At 47.0% G+C, this 25,648-nt stretch overlaps 1 protein-coding gene across 1 annotated transcript; it reads left to right on the plus strand.

Annotated features, from left to right (window-relative positions):
• The first annotated feature begins 255 nt into the window (after window positions 1-255).
• ankrd27 (ankyrin repeat domain 27 (VPS9 domain)) lies at window positions 256-25,213 on the plus strand. Its single transcript, XM_060061580.1, has 30 exons — window positions 256-946; window positions 2,013-2,125; window positions 3,086-3,196; window positions 3,718-4,032; window positions 7,108-7,167; window positions 7,493-7,546; window positions 8,289-8,354; window positions 8,545-8,621; window positions 8,828-8,949; window positions 10,767-10,845; window positions 11,031-11,163; window positions 11,458-11,520; window positions 11,967-12,079; window positions 12,169-12,251; window positions 12,344-12,459; window positions 13,765-13,857; window positions 14,125-14,322; window positions 14,885-14,938; window positions 15,665-15,799; window positions 15,898-15,942; window positions 16,030-16,146; window positions 16,841-17,035; window positions 17,192-17,311; window positions 17,438-17,611; window positions 18,341-18,434; window positions 19,513-19,573; window positions 20,333-20,372; window positions 23,478-24,123; window positions 24,818-24,945; window positions 25,208-25,213. Exons 2-30 carry the CDS (start codon window positions 2,024-2,026, stop codon window positions 25,211-25,213), a joined length of 3,600 nt encoding a protein of 1,199 aa, XP_059917563.1. The 5' UTR covers window positions 256-946; window positions 2,013-2,023.
• The last annotated feature ends 435 nt before the right edge of the window (window positions 25,214-25,648 follow it).

Consider the following 25,648-nt stretch of genomic DNA (forward strand, 5'->3'; position numbering starts at 1 on the left):
CTCCTTGAATGTCGATATGTAATGGTATGGAGTTATTGAAACTTACTACGTGTAAAAAAGACTAGAAATTGAATGTTTATTTTTCATTGAATGTTTACATAAAGTTGCACTGGGTGCCTTTAAAGGATGGAGGTCTAGCGGAAGGGGCGTGACTTACGAGCTCGACCCACTCGTTCCCATGACGAATGTCGTTTACCACCGAGTTTACGACAAAAACAACACAATTTCCTCGTGTTGTTTTTGTCGTAAACTCGGTCCTGCTGGCTAGGAGGGTCCATGGGAAGAACTAATTACTATAGACGTTCTCTCTTTTTATATACATTCTCCGCTATTACTAATTACTATTACTAACTCAACACTGGTTCTGTTTGATATCACGTAATCATAATAAACCACCGCTAGAGATGAAGAAAATATTCTGATTAATTAAGGCACTGCGTTTCATCATTAATTGAGTTATTTGTAATTAAACGTTAGGGTGTGTGTGTGTCTGGGCTGGGGAGGTGTTCTTTTGTTTGTCTCCATCGTTTTGTTTACGTGTCTTCACTCTGAAGTCTGGCAACCTCCGCCGTGGGTTGCCAGACCCGCCCCGTTAACCGGTACCCGCCCCTTCCAGGAAGCGGTTCTCCTCCTCCGTGTTGTTGTGGAGCTCTGAGGACCCGAGCCCAGAGGACCCGGAGGACCCGGTACTAACGGGTGGACCCGGTACCAACGTGAGGACCCGGTACTAACGGGAGGACCCGGTACCAACGGGGCTGACCCGCTCTGAGGCCGTAGGACCCGGAGGACCGGGAACAACAGTCTAACGTGGACTTGATATCTGCTGACCCGGTACGAACGGCTACTAACGGGTCGGTCTAACCGGGACTCGATACCGCTGACCCGATCTGACCCGGAGGACCCACTACTAACCGCCAACGTGGACTCGATATCCGCTTCTGATCAGGTGTGTTGTTGGATCTGGGAACACCTGCCGAGCCAGGCCGAGTATATTAGTTACCAGTATAGTTACCAGTATATCTACCAGTATAGTTACCAACATTGTTACCCTGGATATTGATATTGACTTGTTAATGCTGGATATTGATAGTGAGTGTGTGTGTGTGTGTGTGTGTGTGTGTGTGTGTGTGTGTGTGTGTGTGTGTGTGTGTGTGTGTGTGTGCTGCTATAGTATGGAAGGTGGGGGTCACATGGGTCTGCGCCGGGGGTCCTAGGATCGTTTTCGGGCCTCAGCTGAACGATCACATGACCTCAGTTCTTGAGAATCCCCAGCATGCCTCTCTTGTGTGTGTGTGTGTGTGTGTGTGTGTGTGTGTGTGTGTGTGTGTGTGTGTGTGTGTGTGTGTGTGTGTGTGATCCTGAACTGTAGGACCAATCACATCACTACAAAGATCTGAAGACATCTTATGATTTCCAGTTCAAATTATCAGATTAGTTCCATGATGAGAAGGAGGTGGGAGGAGGTCATGAGGCGAGTGTCTTCAGCCCTCTGAGAGTAGAGGACAGACCAGGACTGGGGTACCGCTAGACTCGCTAGGGTAGACTAACTTAACTAGGGTAGACTAACTTAACTAGTGTAGACTTGCTTAACTAGGGTAGACTTGCTTAACTAGGGTAGACTCGCTTAACTACGGTAGACTAACTTAACTAGGGTAGACTAACTAACTAGGTTAGACTCACAAACAGTAACTAGGGTAGACTCACTTAACTAGGGTAGACTCACTTAACTAGGGTAGACTCACTAACTAAGGTAGACTCACTTAACTAGGGTAGACTCACTTAACTAGGGTAGACTCACTAACTATGGTAGACTCACTTAACTAGGGTAGACTCACATACAGTAACTCGGGTAGACTCACTTAACTAGGGTAGACTAAGTCAGCAGGATCTTTGAACCAGACCAGAGCGTTTGTGACCTTCGACCCTCTGACCGCCAGATGGTGGGCAGAGGTTCAATGTGACCTTTGACCCCCTGACCCCCAGACGGTGACCTTTGACCCTCTGACCCCCAGACAGCTGACCCATGGCGGGCTACGACGAGGACCTCCTGAGGAACCCCTTCTACCGGGAGCTGGAGCGGAGCCGGCCGGACCTCTGCAGCCGCGTTGCCCAGGTCAACGGGGTGGTGAGTCCCTCATTATCACACAACTCATTATCATTAAACACATTATCACACAACACATTATCATTAAACACATTATCACACAACACATTATCACACACGCATTATCACACAAAACATTATCACACAACACATTATTACACAACACATTATCACATTTTATCACACAACACATTATCACACAATACATTATCTCACAACACATTGTCATACAACACATTATCGCACATCAGATAATACATTATCACTTAATACATTATCACAAAACACATTATCATGCAACACATTATCCAACAACAGAAAATACATTAGCACTTAATACATTATCACTTAAGACATTTTCACACAACACATTATCGCACAATATCATGTTACACATTTTCACACAACACATTATCACAACACTCTGATCATGAAAGATGAAGATCACAAAGTTTTGGAGGATTTGGAGGCAGCAGTTTAAGCTTCAGTAAAGCCACAGTTGGGGGCAGGACAAACACACACACGACTTTATTCATCATTGTTTTATAGCAGGAGATAACAAGAACAAATATGAAGAGTGCAGTCCAACCTCATGCGCCTTCACTCCATATCCCAGCTCTCAGACCTTCATATGATACGGATATGATGTATAATATCAGCTTCCGGATGTGATCCATTTGGATTCCAACCTTAACTAGTCCCTAACCCTAACTAGTCCTTAACCCTTAGAACTAACCCTAGCCCTAATTAGTCCCTAACCCTAACTAGTCCTAACCCTAACAACTAACCCTCACCCTAATTAGTCCCTAAATCTACCTAGTTCCTAACCCTAACTACTCCCTTACCCTAGCAACTAACCCTAACTAGTCCCTAACCCTAACTAATCCCAATGACTGTTTCTACCTCCAGTGGTTTTATGGGTTCTAACTCCCATTGATGGGTTCTACTTCCTGTTGATGGGTTCTACTTCCTGTCCTGTAGGTTCTGGTTCCGTGTTCCGGCAGCGTGTCGCTCAGCACGGACGCAGCCCCACGGTTTGACCGCTACATTCTACTTCCTGTGGAGGATGGCTTCAAGACCGCCGATGGAAGCGTAGGTCTGCTGTCTCGACCCTAACCCTGACTAACGCTAACTTACTAACAATGACTCACTAACCCTAACCTTGACTGACCTTACCTAACTAACTCACCCTAACTAACTAACCCTGACCCTTACTAGCTAACTAACCCTAACTAACTAACCCTGACCCTTACTAACTAACCCTAACAATCAAACCCTGACTAGCTCACTAACTAACCCTAACTAACCCTGACTTATTACCCTAACTAACTAACCAACCCAGACCCTAACTAACCCTGACCCTAACTAACTAACCCTCACCCTAACCCTAACTAACTAACCCTGACCCTCACCTTACTAACTAACCCTGACCCTAACCCTAACTTACTGACCCTTACACTAACCAGCTAACCCTGAACCTTACCCTAACTAACTAACACTAACCCTTACCCTTACTAACTAACCCTGACCCTAACCGTGTGTCTGCTGACCTAACCCCCTGCTCTACTGTGTGTGTGTGTGTGTGTGTGTGTGTGTGTGTTTTTGTTGTGTAGGATGTGTGTATCCGTGACCAGCGTGTTGTCTTGGGGATCGAACCCGCGGTGTCGGTGGCCATCTTGTTTGAGGAGACGTTCTACAACGACCGCGAGCAGAGCTTCAGCCTGCTGTGTCTGGCCGGACCGCTGGACCCCCAGCAAGACCCGGACCCGGGGCGGGACCCAGGGCCGGACCGGACCCCCTACAGCCTCCGGACCCCCGAGGACGCCCGTAACTTCCTGGGACCCCCAACCCTCAAACTAGACCGCCTCATCGCAGCCTTCAGTCTGGGCTTCAAGGACCAGGAGGGGAGGGGTCTACAGCACCACCTGGTAGGACTCACTATCACCAGGACTAACTAACACCAGACCACCTGGTAGGACTCACTATCACCAGGACTAACTAACACCAGACCACCTGTTAGGACTCACTATCACCAGGACTAACTAACACCAGACCACCTGGTAGGACTCACTATCACCAGGACTAACTAACACCAGACCACCACCTGGTAGGACTCACTATCACCAGGACTAACTAACACCAGACCACCTGGTAGGACTCACTATCACCAGGACTAACTAACACCAGACCACCTGGTAGGACTCACTATCACCAGGACTAACTAACACCAGACCACCTCCTGGTAGGACTCACTATCACCAGGACTAACTAACACCAGACCACCTGGTAGGACTCACTATCACCAGGACTAACTAACACCAGACCACCTCCTGGTAGGACTCACTATCACCAGGACTAACTAACACCAGACCACCCCCTGGTAGGACTCACTATCACCAGGACTAACTAACACCAGACCACCCCCTGGTAGGACTCACTATCACCAGGACTAACTACGATACGATACAATAATACTTTATCGTCAGAACAAGTCTTAAATTTGTCTTGCATCCTAAGCAGCTCTATTTACAAACATCCCAGACAAGACATCAGGGCCGGACATCAAAAACAGGACATCAAGACAGGATACGCAATTAAAATAAAATACATAAATTGATCATGATATTACAGCAACAGACGACAACGTAAAAGGCCCATCAGCGTGCTACCGGTCTGGGATTTAGTGCCTGGTTCAGTTCTAGGATTGACTGTTGAGCAAAAGAGTGCTTCAGTCTAACCTTTTTGAATGTTGGAACCCTATCTAACCTTATCTCCGGTTAGATGGTAGTGGATTATACTCTGTGTTTAGGACGTGGTTAGGGTTGGAGGAAATGTTGTTAGCCAACCTCAGTATGCTTTTATGGTAGGCTGATTCATAAAGTTTCTAGAGTGGTTGACCTATTATCTTTGAGCAGATTTTCAATTGGTGGAGCATTTTTGATTTTTAAGAAGCAGACAGTCTTGTGCCATGTGGTGTTACAGTACTGAAAAAATCTCATCATAACGGCTAAAAAAATAATAAAGAATTGGTTGACTTGCTCTGAAAGATCTGAGTCGGCGGAGTAACCAGATTCTTTGTTTAGTTTTATTGCAAATTTTGTCAATGTAGTCTTTCCATGAAGCTGATGGTCTATGGTTACCCCCAAGTACAGTATCTAAATGAGGACAACTGCTTGATTTTTTTCTTCATGGATCACAAGAGAAACGGAATGCCAAATACAATCTCCTCGGTTTTCTTGGTGTTGGTGAACAATTATATATAGTTTTGCTGTGTCTGTACTACAATCATCTTTGTAGAACGTAAAAAGCATAGCTAAATTCATACAACCCTGGGGGCCCCCAACATTGGTTGTAATGGCAGATGAAAGGGGTCTGTTTACCTTTACAAACTGTACTCTGTTGGTGAGAAATTAAGCTTACCAATGTATTAGGTATGGATTCAGTACCTGCTGGACCATTTTTGCTACCAGAATGTCTGCTTGAAGGGTATTGAAGGCTGATGAAAAATCAAAAAAAAAGTGCTCTTGCATAGGTCTTGGGTTTGTCTAAATGTTTCGAAATAATATGACCTAAAGAGGTAACAGCTTCCGAGCCACAGCCCTGTTCATAGGCAAATTAATATGAGTCGAGATTATTGTCTGTGGTACAGATGAAATGTCGGAGCAGAATTCTTTCTAGAGTTTTCATAATTATCCTTTGAACATGGAATCTTGGGCAAAGGTTTAACATGTGAGGTTTTCCATGACAGCAGGACATTGTGTGTGTCAACAGAAGCTTGAAATGTGTTGCCTCACTGGAGACAGATGGGTTGCATAGTTCCTCAACAGAAAAGCGTTCCATCCGGCCCTGCAGATTTCTTTGTGGTTTTATTTTCCTAACATCTTCCACAGTGATGACAATTCTGTCAGAGGCAGCCGGTACAACAGTTATTAGAATTTCTTTGGACTTGACAGGATTATCTAGAGATTCAAATCTAGCAAAGAAAGTTTTAAGTTTGTTGGCAGAAGCATCTTCATTATCTGTTACTATGGATTTAGATGCAGATGAAATTCCTGTCATTGATTTCACCTTTTTTGAGTTATTAGTTCTCTAAGCATCTTCTAGATGCTGTCTGTGTGCCAGTTTTGCTTCCCTTAATCTTATTTTCAGTTATTTTTCTGTCTGTCTAAGTCCTCCAGAATCTTGCTTTTTGAACGCCACTTTCCTTGTGTTTATTACATTTGATGTCCTTAGTTACATATGATTTATTGTTGTGAATATTTTAATCTCTGTGGTGGGGACAACTAATTAAAGACAAAAGTCAATATAATCATTTGTAACTGTAGTTGTTTCATTAAGTGAACCCTCCTGAAACATTGTGATCCGAATTCAATATGGATGGCTTACACTTGGATGCATAAGCGCCTTTGAGGTTTACAAAGCGTTGGTCCAAGATATTGTCTTTTCTGTTTTTTGTTTTTTTAATATACTGTTCAAATCCAGCTAGCATAGTCTCCAGACATCACTGATTCAAATCCCGAGCACTATTTCCGGTGCTTCGGGGTAATTGAGTTCTAATTCATGAACACAGTCCGATATTGTTCCAGTTGCCAGTGACATTTTGCCGCTGGGAGGCACGTATAAAACCAAGAGTAAAATACACCCGAATTCTCTAGTCAAATAAAAAGGACTTAACAACAAAGAGAGTTTCCACATTGGGGTCACAGGACCCCAGGACTAACTAACCCCAGACCACCACCTGTAGGACTCACTTTCACCAGGACTAACTAATACCACCACCTGGTAGGACTCACTATCACCAGGACTAACTAACACCACCACCTGGTTGGACTCACTATCACTAGAACAGGACTAACTAACACCACATGTTAAGACTCACTATCACTTGGACAAAGTATGTGTTCCAAAGATGTGTGTGTGCGAGATGATAACAACGCTAGCTATATTATCACATGGTCTTAGTTTAGTATCGTAGCATTAAGGGTTCCCTTCCTCCTTCCTAGGATGCAGTGAACGCTCTTTACAACAAATGTCTCCAGTGTCTGTTGAGGGACCCTCGCCTGGTGAGTCGTCAGTCATCCCTTAGTCCCCTCCCTCCTCTTTAGTCTCCTCCCCTCCTCGTTAGTCTCCTCCCCTCCCTGTGAGTCTCCTCCCCGCCTTGTTAGTAACCTCCTCGTTAGTAACCTCCTCGTTAGTCACCTCCCCTCCTCCTTAGTCCCCTCCCCTCCTCCTTAGTCTCCTCCCCTCCTCCTTAGTCCCCTCCTCATTAGTCTCCTCCCCTCCTCCCCTCCTCCTCCTTAGTCTCCTCCCCTCCTCGTTAGTCCCCTCCCCTTCTCATTAGTCTCCTCCTCGTTAGTCTCCTCGTAATCTTCCTCTCCTGTCTTCTAGAAGCTCCTGTCCCGGCAGGAGGCCCAGATGAGGCTCATCAAGCAGGCGCTGGAGGTTTGTCTGTTGAACATCCTTGTGTCCAATGTCTCTTCCTGTCCGTCCACTGAATGTGTCCCCTGTCCTCTCTCTAGATCCACCTCCATCATGGTATAATGTGTCCCCTGTCCTCTCTCTAGATCCACCTCCATCATGGTATAATGTGTCCCCTGTCCTCTCTCTAGATCCACCTCCATCATGGTATAATGTGTCCCCTGTCCTCTCTAGATCCACCTCCATCATGGTATAATGTGTCCCCTGTCCTCTCTCTAGATCCACCTCCATCATGGTATAATGTGTCCCCTGTCCTCTCTCTAGATCCACCTCCATCATGGTATAATGTGTCCCCTGTCCTCTCTAGATCCACCTCCATCATGGTATAATGTGTCCCCTGTCCTCTCTAGATCCACCTCCATCATGGTATAATGTGTCCCCTGTCCTCTCTAGATCCACCTCCATCATGGTATAATGTGTCCCCTGTCCTCTCTCTAGATCCACCTCCATCATGGTATAATGTGTCCCCTGTCCTCTCTCTAGATCCACCTCCATCATGGTATAATGTGTCCCCTGTCCTCTCTCTAGATCCACCTCCATCATGGTATAATGTGTCCCCTGTCCTCTCTAGATCCACCTCCATCATGGTATAATGTGTCCCCTGTCCTCTCTCTAGATCCACCTCCATCATGGTATAATGTGTCCCCTGTCCTCTCTCTAGATCCACCTCCATCATGGTATAATGTGTCCCCTGTCCTCTCTCTAGATCCACCTCCATCATGGTATCCATGAGCTGCTCTTTAAGTTCATGGGGAGTCTTGAGGCCAGCCAGGTAGTGTATTGTCCAATGTGTCCCTAGTTATCGTGTGTGTGTGTGTGTGTGTGTGTGTGTGTGCGTGTGTGTGTGTGTATATATATATATATATATATATATATATATATCTCATTCAGATTGATTGAGTATCTGAGTGAATGTTTACTTACAAATGGTGTCTCATAGTGTGTGTGTGCTGTGTGCGCAGGATGCAACGTTCAACAAGACCACCAGGGCCCTACAGGACCTTCAGCCGGCCGACGTGGGGATGAAAACTGAGCTCAGGTCAGTTCACTAGAGGTCACCCAGAGTTCAGCTCACTAGAGGTCACCAAGAGGTCAGTTCACAGAGATCACCCAGAGGGAAGCTCACTCGACCAATGGTTTCCGACCCTCTGCTGCCAGTGACCCCCCACTCCTCCCATTTCGGTTTAAATGTATGGTGTTTATGCTAGTGGTTGTGTTTATGCTAGTGGTTGTGTTTGTCCACAGCACCGACCTGAGTCGAGCCAAGAGACAGCTGAGCCAGCTGAACTTGTCCACCTCGCCCCTTCTCAAACTGCTCTGTCTTCAAGGAGTCATCATGACCGTGCTGCACACCCCCAACCACACAGGTACACACACACACACACACACACACACACACACACACACACACACACACACACACACACACACACACACACACACAGGAATTAGTCAGGTCTGACTCGTGATCAGTGGAGAGGACAGAGGTTCTACTGTAGGCCTGGTTATTAGTGGCGAGGACAGAGGGTCTACTGTAGGCCTGGTTATTAGTGGAGAGGACAGAGGGTCTACTGTAGGCCTGGTTATTAGTGGAGAGGACAGAGGGTCTACTGTAGGCCTGGTTATCAGTGGAGAGGACAGAGGTTCTACTGTAGGCCTGGTTATTAGTGGAGAGGACAGAGGTTCTACTGTAGGTCTGGTTATTAGTGGAGAGGACAGAGGGTCTACTGTAGGCCTGGTTATTAGTGGAGAGGACAGAGGGTCTACTGTAGGCCTGGTTATCAGTGGAGAGGACAGAGGTTCTACTGTAGGCCTGGTTATTAGTGGAGAGGACAGGGGGTCTACTGTAGGCCTGGTTATCAGTGGAGAGGACAGAGGTTCTACTGTAGGTCTGACTGTTTATCAGTGGCAGTACTTATAATGATGAGGCAGTACTTGTAGTAATGAGGGAGTACTTGTAGTAATGAGGGAGTACTTGTAGTGATGAGGCAGTACTTGTAGTGATGAGGCAGTACTTGTAGTGATGAGGCAGTACTTGTAGTGATGAGGCAGTACTTGTAGTGATGAGGCAGTACTTGTAGTGATGAGGCAGTACTTGTAGTGATGAGGCAGTACTTGTAGTGATGAGGCAGTACTTGTAGTGATGAGGCAGTACTTGTAGTGATGAGGCAGTATTGAATGTAAAGTCTCTTAGTTATAGTATGGTCATGTATATTTATAGTATGGTCATTAGGGCCCGACCGATTCATCGGCCTGCCGATTTAATCGGCCGATTATAGCCTTTTTGAAAATATCAACATCTGCCAAAAAGACGCTGATTACAACCGATTTTTTTTATATATATTTTTTTTATAAATGTTATTGCGATTAGTATCCTGCAGATTGCGCTCCTACTCGCCTTGCTAACTAACAACTTTAGCTGGAGTAAAAAAGAGGAGATTGAATTTTACCGTACAACATGAAAGCACGCTCGCTCAGGCAGCTGCGCGCTCACCTCACCAAAGTACACAAGACGCGTTGTTTGAGCATGTTGTGCCTGTTTTTCTTTAGGTCCCAGGCCATGTTAATTTAGTTATACTGTAGACTCTAACAGTGCGACCATACTGCTCAGCACGCACGTGTTAGTAACTGCTCACGAACGCAGCACATTGGGAGTTATTTATTTATTTTACATTTTACATTACACTCATTTTTGACTGTAAATGTATTCTAAAACCATCAAAGGTTCTGCATTCAATTCACATATTCGTCAAAAGTGTTTAAAGTATATTTAAGGTATCAAAAACTACGTTTTATATATTTATTATCTTTTTTTTGTTATGTTTTTAATCGGCCGATTAAATCGTAATCGTAATTTTTCTCTGAAAATAATCGGCATCGGCACTAAAAAATCAATATCGGTCGGGCCCTAATGGTCATGTATAGTTAATTGTAGTAAGGTCATGTATAGTTATAGTATGGTCATGTATAGTTAGATATAGGGTGATCATGTATAGTTAGCTATAATATAGTCATGTATAGTTATAGTGTGGTCATGTATAGTTATAGTGTGGTCATGTATAGTTATAGTGTGGTCATGTATAGTTATAGTGTGGTCATGTGTTATAGTATTGTCATGTATAGTTAGATATAGTATGGTCATGTATAGTTAGTTATAGTTAGTGATGTTAAGTCTCTCCTACAGTCAACATGGAGGCGGTAGACACTGACCAACTGCTCTCGACCATCCTCTTCCTCCTCCTCAAGACAGACATCCCTAACTGGTAGGCCTCGACCTCTGACCTCTGAACCCTCATAATAACCCTGACCCCCGTTTTAGTTCAAGATTGTGACTGAGCTGGAAGAGGTTCAATGTAAGAGCTTGAATATCAGTTTGTGTGACTGTGTGTGTGACTTTGTGTGTGTGTGTCTGTGTATGTGTGTGTGCACGCGTGTGTGCGCTCCGTAGGGTGTCTAACCTGAGCTACATCAAGAGCTTCAGTGTGTGTGTGTGTGGGGGGGAGGAGCTCAGCTTTTGCCTCAGCACCTTCATGGCGGCCGTGGAGTTCATCAGCCTGGGGAGACTCAGCCACGCAGCGCGGGTAGGAGCCTCACCAACTCACTCACTCACTCACCCACTCATTCACTAACTCACTCACTCACTAACCCACTCATTCACCTACTCACTCACCTACTCACTCACACACCCATTCACTCACTCACCTACTCCCTCACTCCCTCACTCCCTCACTCCCTCACTCACTCACTCCCTCCCTCCCTCCCTCCCTCCCTCCCTCCCTCCCTCACTCACTCACTCACTCACTGACTCAACCCGATGTGTTGAAGCTGTGAGTTCAGGACTGAACTGGTTCCAGCCGGTCTCGTTGTGTCCACAGGTTCCAGGGCAGGCGGACAGCGTCCTGTTCAGCACCCAGACCCCCGTGGACCGCCTGCTGCAGGTGACCCCCACACTGACCCCCACACTGACTCCCCCCACTGACCCCCTCACTGACCCCCTCACTGACCCCCACACTGACTCCCCCCACTGACCCCCTCACTGACCCCCACTGACCCCCACTGACCCCCACACTGACCCCCCTCACTGACCCCCACTGACCCCCACTGACCCCCCTCACTGACCCCCACTGACCCCCGCACTGACCCCAACACTGACCCCCACTGACCCCAACACTGACCCCCACTGACCCCCTCACTGGGAGAGACCCCCACACTGACCCCCACACTGACCCCCACTGACCCCCACTGACCCTCACCCCCCCACTGACCCCCACACTGAGACCCCCACACAATGGAGTGACGTGTGTGTGTGTGTGTGTGTGTGTGTGTGTGTGTGTGTGTGTGTGTGTGTGTGTGTGTGTGTGTGTGTGTGTGTGTGTGTGTATAGCACATCGCGCGGGGTGAGGAAGAGGATGTGCGGAGGATTCTCCGTAGTGATGAAGATCTGAGGACGTGTCATCCTCTCTGCTCCTGTCACCTCTGTGACCTCCAGCTGCCCGGGTAATCTCTCTCTCTCTCTCGCTCTCTCTCTCGCTCTCGCTCTCTCTCATGTATGTTTATATATATATTGTGTGTGTATCTTATTGTAGGCGTGTGAGCGACCCGTCTGTAGTGACCTCTCGCTCCAGGGGCGAGCAAGGCCACACCCCCCTCCACATGGCCGCCCTGTGTGGTGAGTCACTTCCTGCCCTCCATGAGCCGTGGTTAGTGTGTTAATTTGTGTGTTAATGTGTGTGTTTGTTCATTTTTGTGTGTTTGTGTCAGGTCAAGCAAAGCTGATCGACTTCCTGGTCCTCTGTGGGTCAGAGGTCAACGCCACGGAGCTCCATGGCTACACCCCCCTCCACCTGGCCTGCCGCCGGGGTCACCAGGGGGTCACGGTCAGACCACGCCTGAGAGAGAGAGAGAGAGAGAGAGAGAGAGAGAGAGAGAGAGAGAGAGAGAGAGAGAGAGAGAGAGAGAGAGAGAGAGAGAGAGAGAGAGAGAGAGAGAGAGAGAGAGAGAGAGAGAGAGAGAGAGAGAGAGAGAGAGAGCGAGCGCATGTGAAGGTGTCTTTCTAATGTGATTCACAACATCAGAGAGAATAAAAATATAATCATTCCAAGCTAATGAATGGTTGGAAGATGTCTTATTTATTAAGACAGCAACACAACTAGCCTAGCATGCTGTAAGACTTGTTCCACCAAATAACAATAATAACATCATAAAAAATAATTAATAAATATAACAAAATAATCAATAATATATAAATGTATTAAAAAATATATATAATATCAGTGTAGTACTGCCGTAGAATTATTGGCCAATTAACTAATATTTTGTTAACTTTGAAGTTATTATGAACACTAACATTATTAAAGGACAATTCCGGTATTTTGAACATTGAGCCCCCTTTCTGGTCTGTCTAGGACGAAATAGAGTGGTTTACACCGAAAATTGGACTATTGGTCCTGTCTCGGGTATTTGGCTCATTACGGAAAGGGGGGCTGATTTGTAGTCTTTTAGTTCCATTCTAGCCCTTCTGTTGAGACTGAGAACCGAGCGAAAAGACTACAGCCAGCCCCCTTTTCCCTTCCGTTAACTTGCCTCACTCTTCTTCCAGACGTTAACTTGTCTCACTCCTCTCTCAGCTCATCCACCACTCTGTACAGTTTGTCAACACTAGACTCACTGCTGTCTTTGTCCTTTAATGTCAAACTTTTCATCACTGGTCTAAATCAATATATACGGTTATAAATATATAGTAAGGTCATTATATATGACATATATATTATGATATTAGTATAATAAGTACTGAAGCACTTTGAGATCTAGTGGAGGTGTGTAGTGAGGTTTGTAGTGGAAATGTGTTAATGCGGTGTGTGTTAGTGGTGGTGTATGTGTTTTGGTGTGTGTCTCTCTACTAGAGGTGTGTGTAGTGAGGTATGTGTCTCTCTCCAGTGTGTAAGTGAGGTGTGTACTGGGGGTTTGTGTCACTGTGTAGTGAGATCTGTGTTAGTGGAGGTGTGTGTTAGTGTGTAGTGAGGTGTGTGTCTCTCTCTCTCCAGTTTGTTAGTGGCGGTGTGTACTGGCGGTGTGTGTTAGTGTGTAGTGAGGTGTGTGTGTGTCTCTCTCCAGTGTGTTAGTAGCGGTGTGACCTGGCGGTGTGTATTAGTGTGTAATGAGGTGTGCGTCTCTCTCTCTAGCTCCTCCTCCTCCACTACAAGGCCAACCCTGAGGCGCAGGACGACTGTGGGAACACCCCTCTGCACCTGGCGTGCACGCACGGCCACGAGGACGTAGGGCACAAACACACACACACGGTCGCACACACACGCACGTCTTCATAGTACATGAAACATGATTATATGTGTCCAAAATAAATACATGTCTTTATGATACATGATCATAAGTGTACAAATACATGTCTTTAGGGTACATGATACATGATCATAAGTGTACAAATACATGTCTTTAGGGTACATGATACATGATTATGTGTGCACACATGCTCCCCCACGGCCCCGTGGCTCCAGATAACCATAGTGACCCGGGGTGTGTGTCAGTGTGTGAAGGCGCTGGTGTACTTCGAGGTGCGGGCAGTCCGCCTGGACGTGGCCAACGGCCGCGGCGACACGGCGCTGCACCTGGCCGCCCGCTGGGGCTACCTGGGCGTGGCCGGGGTGCTGATGGAGAACGGGGCGCGGCCCAGCCTGCTCAACCACAGGAGGGAGACCGCCCTCAGCCTCGCCCTCAACACCAAGGTCACATGACCCAGCATCACATGACCCAGCATCACATGACCCAGCATCACATGACCCAGCATCACATGACACAGCATCACGTGACACAGCCTCACAGCATCACATGACACAGCATCACATGACACAGCATCACATGACACAGCATCACATGACACAGCATCACATGACACAGCATCACGTGACACAGCCTCACAGCATCACATGACACAGCATCACATGACACAGCATCACGTGACACAGCATCACATGACACAGCATCACGTGACACAACCTCACAGCATCACATGACACAGCCTCACTCACTGAGGAGAGGTGGTTCAGTTGGTCCAACCATGTGTGTTGGTGTGTGCTGGTGGTCAAACAGCGTGTATGTGCATGTGTTGGTTTGTGCGTTGTATGTGTGTGTGTGCGTGTGTCTCTGTTTGTGTGTGTAGTGTGTGTCTCTTGGTGTATGTGTGTTTGTCAATGTGTGTGCATGGGGTGTATGTATTTGAATCTTTGTGTGTGTGTGTGTGTGTGTGTGTGTGTGTGTGTGTGTGTGTGTGTGTGTGTGTGTGTGTAGGTTGTAGCTCTGCTGGAGTCGCCCCAAACACTGTCTGGACTGCGGGGGCGAAATGTGAGTCACCTGACACACCTTATCTGTATTGATGCTATATAGTACATGATACATGATTATTTGTGTACAAATACATGTCTTTATAGTACATGATACAGTATTATATGTTTACAAATACATGTCTTCATGGTACATGATACATGTGTATAAATTAGAGCTGTCAGTTAAACGCGTTATTAACGGCGTTAACGCAAACCAATTTTAACGGCGTCCAAAAAATTATCGCGCGATTAACGCAATTCTTTTATTTACAATTTTTTTTCAAATGACATTTGTTCAAAGCAGTCGTTTAATTGCACTATAGGCTCTTTTTTTGTATCGTCCTGTTTTGATCAGTATATGCCAATGTTGTTATCAATAAAAAATCATTTGCACAAGGCAAGCCGATGCACTTTACCATGTTGATAAGAGAATTAAAATGAGAAGAATTATGGGACAAAGAAATCAAGGGATATTTAGCATAGAAAAAGAATTTGCGATTAATCGTGAGTTAACTATGACATTAATGCGATTAATCACGATTAAATATTTTAATCGCTTGACAGCTCTAGTATAAATACATGTCTTTATAGTACATGATACATGATTATATGTGTACGGATAAATACATGTCTTTATGGTACGTGATGTGTATAAATACATGTCTTTATGGTGAATGATGTGTATATGTATATACTGGTACATATCATGTACTTCAGTACATATCTGTGTATGTTGCTTGCTCAGTCCCCAGGCAGCTGGACTCGTACTCCAGACAGCAGCGGTAGCCGTAGTGCTAGCGGTAGCCGTAGTGCTAGCGGTAGCGTCCTCTCTCTAACCTCTGACCCCAGACCAGACCCTCACCCTGTCCGTCACCGAGAGGTAAGCCCCGCCCAACACACAAGGTCCTCCCCTTTTCTGATAGCATTCTCCTCATGTGACTCTGTGTGATTGACAGGAAGTGTTTGTCTGATTGACAGGTGGAGAAGCTGTTGCGTGCTGTGGCTGATGGTGATCTGGAGATGGTGAGACGTCTGTCTGTCTGCATGTCTGCCTTCATGTCGGTCTGTCTGTCAGGTAGCGGTATAATATGAATGCCTGTGTTTGTGTAGGTGCGCTACCTGTTGGAGTGGGAGGAGGAAGATCAAGGGCGGGGCCAGCCCCCTCCAAGCCCCCCCCTCTGCCACCCGTTGTGCCAATGTCCAGCCTGCACCCCCAACACACACAAGGTACACTCCTGCTGCTACACACTCACTACACACCCCATCCCTACACAACCTACGCAACCTACACATCACCACACAACCTACGCAACCTACACATCACCACACAACCTACGCAACCTACACATCAGTACACAACCTACACATCACCACACAACCTACGCAACCTACACATCACCACACAACCTACGCAACCTACACATCACCACACAACCTACGCAACCTACACATCAGTACACAACCTACACATCACCACACAACCTACACAACCTACACATCACCACACAACCTACGCAACCTACACATCACCACACAACCTACGCAACCTACACATCAGTACACAACCTACACATCACCACACAACCTACACAACTTACACATCAGTACACCACCTACACATCATCACACATCACTACACAACCTACACATCACCACAAAACCTAAACATCACCACACAACCTACACAACCTACACATCACCACACAACCTACACAACCTACACATCAGTACACAACCCACACAACCTACACATCAGTACACAACCCACACATCAATTCACTACACAACCTACACAACCTACACATCACTACACAACCTACACATCACCACACAACCTACACACCCTGCACAACTTACACATCACTATACAACGTACAACAAGACTACATAAGTGTAATCTTAACCACATCGTGTGTGCCAGGCTCCCAGCATGCAGTGCGGCGGTGTGTGGGTGAACAGTGCCAACGCCGACGGCTTCTCCCCGCTCCATGTGGCCTCTCTGCACGGCCACGCCACCCTGGTCCGCCTCCTGGCCCGCCACGGGGCGGAGCTTAATGCACGCACCACCCAGCTGGCCACGCCCCTTCACCTGGCCTGCCAGAACCAACACACACAGGTACCTGCTACGAACTAGGACTAGAACTAGAGGAGTCTCAACTAACTAGAACTAGAGGAGACTCTACTAACTAGAACTAGAAGAGTCTGTGTGTGTCCAGTGGTTTGAACTGGAGACCATCAGCACTCTAATGATAAGGTGTGTGTGTGTTGTCAGGTTGTGCGTCTGTTGCTAGAGGGCGGGGCTAAGCTGAATAAGAAAGATCACTATGGCAACACTCCTCTGATCAACACCTGCATGAGAGGACACCTGGACATCGCCCAGATCCTGCTCGAGGTGGTAGTCTCTCTCTCTCTCTCTCTCTCTCTCTCTCTCACTCTCACTCTCACTCTCACTCTCTCTCTCTTTAGCTGTAGTAACTAAGTCTCTGTCTCTGTAGTAACCTAGTGTCTCTCTCCCCAGAGCGGGGCGTGGGTGAATGTGGAGAACGCTCAGGGCAGTTCAGCGCTGCATGAGGCAGTGCGCGGAGGTCACCTGGGATTGGTGGAGCTGCTGCTGGGGGGCGGGGCCTCAGCCCACCTGAGGAACCGCCAGCACAAGACCCCGCTAGACTCCGCCCTCCAGCTGGGAGGCAAGGTGGGCATCGAACCTGTGAACTCTGACCTGTGACGTATGTATAGTAGTGTATAGATAGTAGTACATGTAGTAGGGGAGTACGGTACAAAAGGTTTAGAAAGTATACCGGTGTGAATTTGCTCTACGGTATGGATTTTGACATTACCGTGTGATGGTAGACAGTGTTGTGTGTAACACGTAACAAAGTAAGTAACGCGTTAATACAGTAACGTAACTACTTTTTCATGTAAAAAATAAAGACGAAACGTAGTTCCTTTTTCCTTTAACATATTTTAATTATTTTTTGACCATTTTGTGTATTTTTTTAAGGCGAAATTTCTAAGTTCTCAGTTACAAAGTGTTTTGGGGAGAGACATGTTGAATAAATACATCATGTTTTGAATCTCAAAAATAATCGTTTGAATAATCGTGATTTCAATATTGACCAAAATAATAGTGATTATGATTTTTTCCATAATCGAGCAGCCCTAGTATATATGGCGGTATATGTAGTATATATAGTAGTGTATTTAGTAGTATATATAGGTGTTTATTTCGGAGTATATGTCGTGTTTAGTAGTGTATAGTAGTATATGAGGTGTTTACTTGTGTATAGTAGTATATGTAGTGTATAGTAGTATATGTAGTAGTGTATATAGTAATATATGTGGTGTATACTAGTGTATATAGTAGTATATGTAGTGTTTAGTAGTATATAGTATTTTTAGTGAGTAGTATCCTCTTTTTCAGAACACTGAGATCGTTCGCGTTCTGCAGAAAGCGTCCGGACTCTCGGCAGATGAAGAGCCAATCAAACTTCTCTCTGTTCCCAGAGGCATTCTGGGTAAGGAGCGGTCGACACCTTATACTGTATGTTTGATGGTTCAGATAGATATTAAAGTGACACAATTCAACTCTCAGTTCACTCCTTTGTAATAACTTTGTTCACTCTCAACTAGGGCTGTCACTTTTTCCAAAAATGAAATTCGAACGAATTTCGAATGTCCATAATTAATTTGAATACATTCGAATACATTCGACCCCCCCCACCCCCCCCCCCCCCCCCCATAGAACACGACAACAGTCTTGATTTTTTATGTTGCTCTTTTTATTTCTTGTGGAAATCACGTATACCTACTGAATTCATAACAGCACAGGATAAAAACACATCTTTGATAACACATTTGTAAACACAACAAGAGGAAGCTCCGACACACAAGTGCGTCTGTCTTTTACACATTAACAATAACTCGCGCGGCTGTACACTCTGTGCTGCTCCGCTCGGCAGTTGTTCCTCTGCTGCTACATTTCGGTGGGAAGCTAGCAGATGAGTGCGCAAATTTGATGTTGTCGATAAGTACGACAGCTCTCTTTTACAAAGACGACAAACGGACTTGTCTTTGTTTGTGACTTTTCCACCCACGGTGTAAAAGCCAAAATGCTTCCATACGCTGCTTTTTAAATGTGATGGTGTCGTTATGGTCCACTCAGCATTGTACTCCTCGCAATTCTCCATTTTTAATAGCAATTTTTTAATAGCTGTATCTCGGTTCGCGTTCTCTTCAGTTACGTTTTGTTTCAAAGCCCTCTTGGCCTATCTGTATCGAATGTTGATTCAACATTCGATACAGATAGCCAGGCCAAGAGGGTCGGCAAGCAACAGGTCAAACTGATATAAAATTTTAGCGCGTCCTCTGCTGGATCGAAAGCAGACTACTTAAAATGGTCTGAAGTTCTTATGAGACGGCAGCACACACAGTTCGAATGGAGAATTACACTTTGAATTCGAACTTTTCACCCCACCTTCGAACGAATATTCGAACTTCGAATAAAAAGTGACAGCCCTACTCTCAACTCACTCCCTACTAATAACTTGTTTCACTCTCAGCTCACTCCTTAGTAATAACTTTGTTCACTCTTAGCTCACTCCTTTGTCCAACGGCTGAAACAAGATGGCCGACGGCGCCAACAGGAAGTCTGCAGGTCTGTTTTTAAACCATAACCCTTTACACACCCCTCGGGGTGTAAAGTGTTTCCCCCTGGTGGTGTAAAGTGTTTCCCCCTGGTGGTGTAAAGTGTTTCCCCCTGGTGGTGTAAAGTGTTTCCCCCGGCGGTGTAAAGTGTTGCACCCTTGGGGTGTAACGTGTTGTCCTTGGTGTAAAGTGTTTCCCCCCCGGTGGTGTAAAGTATTGCCCCCTGCTGGTGTAAAGTCCCCCCCCCCCCCCCCCCCTGGTGGTGTAAAGTGTGTTTAGTGGTGTTGAAGTGTTTCTCCCCCTGGTGGTGTAAAATGTCGCCCCCTGGTGGTGTAAAGTGTTTCCCCCCTGCTGGTGTAAAGTTCCCCCCCCCCGGTAGTGTAAAGTGTTGCCCCCTGGTTGTGTAAAGTGTTTCCCCCCCTGGTTGTGTAAAGTGTTTCCCCCCCTGGTAGTGTAAAGTGTTGCCCCCCCTGGTTGTGCAAAGTGTTTCCCCCCCTGGTTGTGTAAAGTGTTGCCCCCTGGTGGTGTAAAGTGTTTCCCCTTTTGGTGTAAAGTGTTTCCGCTGCTGGTGTAAAGATTTTCCTCCCCTGGTAGTGTAAAGTGTTTCCCCGTGGTGGTGTAAAGAGTTTCCCCTGGGGTTGTAATGTGTTTCCCATGGTGGTGTAAGTGTTTCCCCTGGTGGTGTAAAGTGTTTCCCCCTGGTGGTGTCTCCCCCTGGTGGTGTAAACTGCTTTCGGGTGGAGGCTGAAGGTTTCTTTATTTCCTTCAGGGTGGAGGCGGTAAGAAGAGATTCTCTGGGCCGCAGCAAGGTGCCACCATCACAGCTAACGCATGCTAACACCCACCGTTATTCTGACACATGTTAACCGCTAAACTCAAAACCTCCGCTAAGCTTACTTAGACCATGACTAGGGGTGGGTATCGTTCAAAATATTTCGATACGGTGCTAATTTCGATACCTTGGTTTCGATACCGGTTCGATACGATACTTTTTTCGATACCTGAGGCCTGTTTCCGGTAGCTGGTTTAACATACTCTGAGTTTAATCCTGCGCTCTGAGTTGGTTGACTCAGAGTTCAGGGTTGAAAAGCAACTCTGGGTTTTCGGTTTCAGAACAGGTGATCAGCGTTGGGTTAATCAACTCTGAGTATGTTCACTCTGGGTTGAGGGCGTGCCTGTTGACTATAAAGAGCCATCATCAATGGATCTCTGATAACATGATCAAACATGGAACAAAAGCGTAGATCCACTTACTTTTCCCCCACGGAATTGGAAATTCTAATGAACGCGTATGCCGAACAGTTACCCATTTTAACAAAAAAAAGCAATTCCGCCGCGGCAGCGAGAGAGAGCTTGGCAGTAAATAGCTGAACAAGTCAATGCGTCAGTAAAATAAATTAGTAAAATAAAATAAGAGGAAAGTTTAATATCTTCCACTTATTCAATATGTAAAGTGTGTGTGTGTGTGTGTGTGTGTGTGTGTGTGTGTGTGTGTGTGTGTGTGTGTGTGTGTGTGTGTGTGTGTGTGTGTGTGTGTGTGTGTGTGTGTGTGTGTGTGTGTGTGTGTGTGTGTCAATTTACGCAACCCCGAGTTGCCCCACGAGGACTTGGCAGCAAATGAAGATGAAGTACAAAAATATAGTTTAAACAGGTAAACTAATGTTTAATTGAAATCAAATCAATTGTGCTGTTTTGCCTGCTCTACCTAATTTAACAGATATTCAACATGTGATGGGCCTATATTTAAGCAGTAAATGTAAGTAGTACATTTCCCAGCCACCCCAACACTGCCAATATTTAATAGGATTTAGATATATTAGAAGGCTACACCTAGGCAAAATGCAATATATATATATATATATATATATATATATATGTCTTCAAAATAGCGCTTACTGAATATTAGGGTAACATTTTCCTCCATGTTAGCAAATCGAAAAAAAGCAGAGGCCCGGCAGACTGGAGGGGGTCCACCTCTACAGCCCTCAGAGGCTGAGGAGATGGCCCTCAGCCAACAGAGTATGCGTCCTGTGGATGAGGGCATCACTGGGGGGAGCTCCTCTGATCCCCCCCACCCCCCAGGATAGAAGTGCCTTTATAAGAGGTTGGTTATTCAAAATAATTAAATATGTACACGCAACCCAGCGCGTTGCAAATTAGATGGGGCAATATTCTGGCTCAAGTAGGTAATTGCACTGTCTAATCATCTGATGGCGTCATCGCCCTACTTGAACCAGATGCCCTCACCAACTTCCATGCAATTGTAACAATTCAAAAGATGCAAAAGGATGCTTTGGAGATCCAAATTTTGGAACATAAGTTAAAGGTGGGGGAGGTGCAAACTGGGATACTGTTCCCTGCTCTTAAAACATACCCAATATAAATTACTTAATTTTTTTTGTGCTTTCAGGAAATAAAGGAATCCTTATAATAAGTAGATTGTCTTTATTAGAACACGGGCTGTGGTGGGACAAGTTATTTTGTTGAACAGTTTACTCAAAGGGTTTTATTTCAGTGAACAATGCAGACGATTATGCTGAGCATGTGCATGTAGAGAAGAACAGCATCTGGTTAAAAGCAGTACCAGGGTCTTTTCTGCCTTGCATTCTTAAAATGAGTTTCTTGACTTGCAGCAGTTATAGGTCCGTGGTTAGTCAGCTACTCTGATCATGGGAAAGCCACAACGTTGAAGTGACTGTACAGAGCGGGTGGGATACTCGGGGCGGATCATTCTGCAAGCGTTAATTGCGATAAAAAAACAAAACTTAAAGCATGCCCCCGGTGCGTTTGACAGTTAAAATGGGGGCTGAGAAGGTGGTCTAAATAAATGGTAGATTGCGCTGAAAAACGATAGCGCTCGGGAAGAAAATTATCAGGAAAATAAATTATATCCAACCGGGGTCTTAATAATCGTTCCTCACGGAGATTCCTTCTGAGGATCGCAGCAGCCTCTACGTCCACAGGCTCTCGTAGAAAAGGACATGCCATTTCTAACACTTCCTTCTGTCGGAGAGCTGCCTTCAGCCTTATAGACAACAAACTCAGAGTAGGTCTAACCACCTCCCGAGCAGGTTAGACCCACGGCGTATGTTGCCGCAGCAACTGACTCTCGGTTGCGCTGAACCTGCTACCTGAAACGGAAAACCCAGAGTTTCCACTAACTCAGAGCGAACAAACTCGGGGTTGCCTCAAAACCAGCTACCTGAAACAGGGCTCTGGTGACTGAAGTCCCGTCGTCCTTCTTAGCTTTCTTAGCTTTACAGTCAAACACGGAGCAGCTGTCCGACCGGAGGTTAATCTTGTGCATTATTAAATGTTTCGCAAGATTTGATGTGTTGCCGTCTTTCGCCAGCACGACTTTTTGGCAAATAGAGCATCTGGCTCTATTGGTGTCCACCTGAGCGAAGTGGAGCCACACTTTGGACCTTTTAGGCATTATGACAACGTCAAGAGTGACGTTACGCTACAGCTGACACAAATAGTGACGGTCAAGTAGACAAACGTGTCTCGCGCTCCGAAAATGGGACAGCCAATCACCAGCGACTTAAGATTCGGAACCACTAATACCACATGATTATTGGCTCACAGACGTAGCATTTACCCAGAAACAGTTGAAAAGGATATTACTATTGGCAGACAGGCTGGGATTAATTTCATTGAGTATCGAAATACGGCACCGGAAAACTATTAATGTTTTGATATTCGATAGGATCGGAGCATTTCGGTCGGTGCCATAACCGGATCGAAATTCGATACCCAGCCCTAACCATGACAATAAAACTCATCTCTGTGCTAACACACAATGCCATTCTACCAGCCAGTGCTGCGCTAACACTCACTGCCATTCTACCACCTTGTGCTATGTGGCTAGTGTTAGCTATGCTTGGTTCCTGAAGTGTTGCTGTGCTCCGCAGGGCCCTCAGGGGGGCCCTCAGGGGGGCCGCCGGCTGACCAGGAGGGAGACGGTGGGGGGCGGGGTTCCGCTCGGACCCTCAGAGTCCAGGGCGAGAACACGGCCCCTGGGTCGCTCCGTGACCCTGGACCCCCCAGGGCCGCAAGGGCCGGACCCCCAGGACCCGCCCGGGACCCAGGCAGACCCCATACCTCCACCCCTGGGGGGAGATGAGGGACATGGCCCCGTGGACCCCCCCGCCCCCCTCCATCCCCCCTCCTCAGACTCTCACAAACAACCGCCCCGTCTCCGTGGGACCTCCGATACCACCCCCAACCCCACCTTCCCCGCCTCCACCTCCACCACCCGTACTTCCACCCCCTCCTCCAGCTCCAACCCAATCTCCACCTCCAGCCCCACTCACACCCCCACCCCAACCTCCAACTCCACCTCCTCCAACTCCCCCAGCACCCCCTCCCCCATCACCACCACCTCCCCCATCACCACCTCCACCTCCCCCATCACCACCTCCACAACTACCACCCCCACCACCACCACCACCACCTCCCCCATCAACACCTCCACAACTACCACCACCACCACCTCCACCTCCCCCACCACCACCACCTCCACCTCCCCCACCACCACCACCTCCACCTCCCCCACAACCACCTCCACCTCCCCCACCACTACCACCCCCACCACCACCACCTCCACCTCGCCTTCCCCAAGCACCACCACCACCACCACCACCTCCACCTCCCCCACCACCACCTCCACCGCCCGCACCACCAACACCTCCACCACCTCCACCTCCCCCACCTCCACCTCCCCCACCTCCACCTCCCCCACCACCGCCCGCACCACCACCACCTCCACCTCCCCCAACACCACCTACCCAACCGCCACTTCCACCTCCTCCCCCATCACCACCTCAACCTCCCCAACCCCCACCAACTCCGACTCCCTCCCCACCACCTCCATCGCCCCTGGTCCATCTGCTGGTCCAGCCACTGCCGGACTCCGGACTGAAGACTCTGTGTGCCAGGGTTCTACGTCACCCCCAAGCGTGAGCCATGACCCACGTGAACCCCATGACCCCCATGACCCCCATGACCCCTGTACACTGACGATGACATCAACCCCGTCAGCACCCTGACTGGCCCCTTGGGCCCGGACCAGTCTCTCCTCCAACTCCCTCCCCCCTCCCTCCCTCCCTCTCTCCCTCCCCCCTCCCTCCCATGTTGCCTCCAGACTGCTGGAGGCTCCTCATGCACTTTTCCAGTAGCAACATTAAAAGGGATGGACTCCCTCTGCTGGGTCCAGACCCTACTGGGTCCTGACCCCCTCTGCTGGGTCCAGACCACTGGGTCCAGACCCCCTCCGCTGGGTCCAGACCCTACTGGGTCCAGACCCCCTCCGCTGGGTCCAGACCCTACTGGGTCCTGACCGTGTGGTCCAGACCGGGCCTAGAGCACATGCTGGAGCAGGTCAGTGTTTAGATCTGACTGCAGTAGCTGCTGTAGGTAGTTGTTAGTTAGTTAGTTAGTTAGTTAGTGAGTTAGTTGGGGTCCCAGCTGCTCTTGGTTTTTAGTTATTTAATGAAAGAGTTTTGCATTTTTAGTGGATGATGTAGGTTGGAGGTTGGATTTAATGTGACCTGTCACTGTCACACTGTCTCTTAACGAGGAAACTCATTAAGAAACAAGCAAACTAAAGCCTGAATCTTATTTCTAATCCTAAAATCTGCAGGTGTAGCCGAAAGTGGATTTCAGATAACATTCTTAAGTGAATTCAGCGTTCTGACTTAAGAGTGAACGACTCCACTCCCCCGGAGTTGAGGCTCATTAAGGTGTTTTAGACCTTTTTTTAAATTGCTGCCTAATTATCACAGGTCGCCTTCATTATTTTCTTAACAGAATTTGTATTTGCTGCGGAGTGTGTTCAATTGAAGTCACTGCCAAATGTTTGTCTGTATTATAATTCACGGATCTGGGAATTAAAGTTCATGATTTGGTTGAGCTGGTTTCCTCTGTCTCTAAGAGCCAATCACACGGGAGTCTCTCTCTCTCTCTCTCTCTCTCTCTCTCTCTCTCTCTGTCTGTCTCTGTCTCTGTCTCTCTCTCTGTCTCACTCTCTGTTCAATTCAAATTCAAATTACTTTATTTTTCCGTTAGGAACTTCAGATGTGGA

The sequence above is a fragment of the Gadus macrocephalus genome, chromosome 9 (assembly GCF_031168955.1).
Source record: "Gadus macrocephalus chromosome 9, ASM3116895v1".
NCBI classification, from domain to species: Eukaryota; Metazoa; Chordata; class Actinopteri; order Gadiformes; family Gadidae; genus Gadus; species Gadus macrocephalus.

Excerpts from the sequence above, each read along its gene's own strand:
- ankrd27 (XM_060061580.1), top strand. The coding sequence starts at position 2,024 with ATGGCGGGCTACGACGAGGACCTCCTGAGGAACCCCTTCTACCGGGAG. Across the intron at positions 12,080-12,168 it reads TGTGACCTCCAGCTGCCCGG|GCGTGTGAGCGACCCGTCTG; the intron begins GTAATCTCTCTC and ends ATCTTATTGTAG. Across the intron at positions 13,858-14,124 it reads GCACGCACGGCCACGAGGAC|TGTGTGAAGGCGCTGGTGTA; the intron begins GTAGGGCACAAA and ends GGTGTGTGTCAG.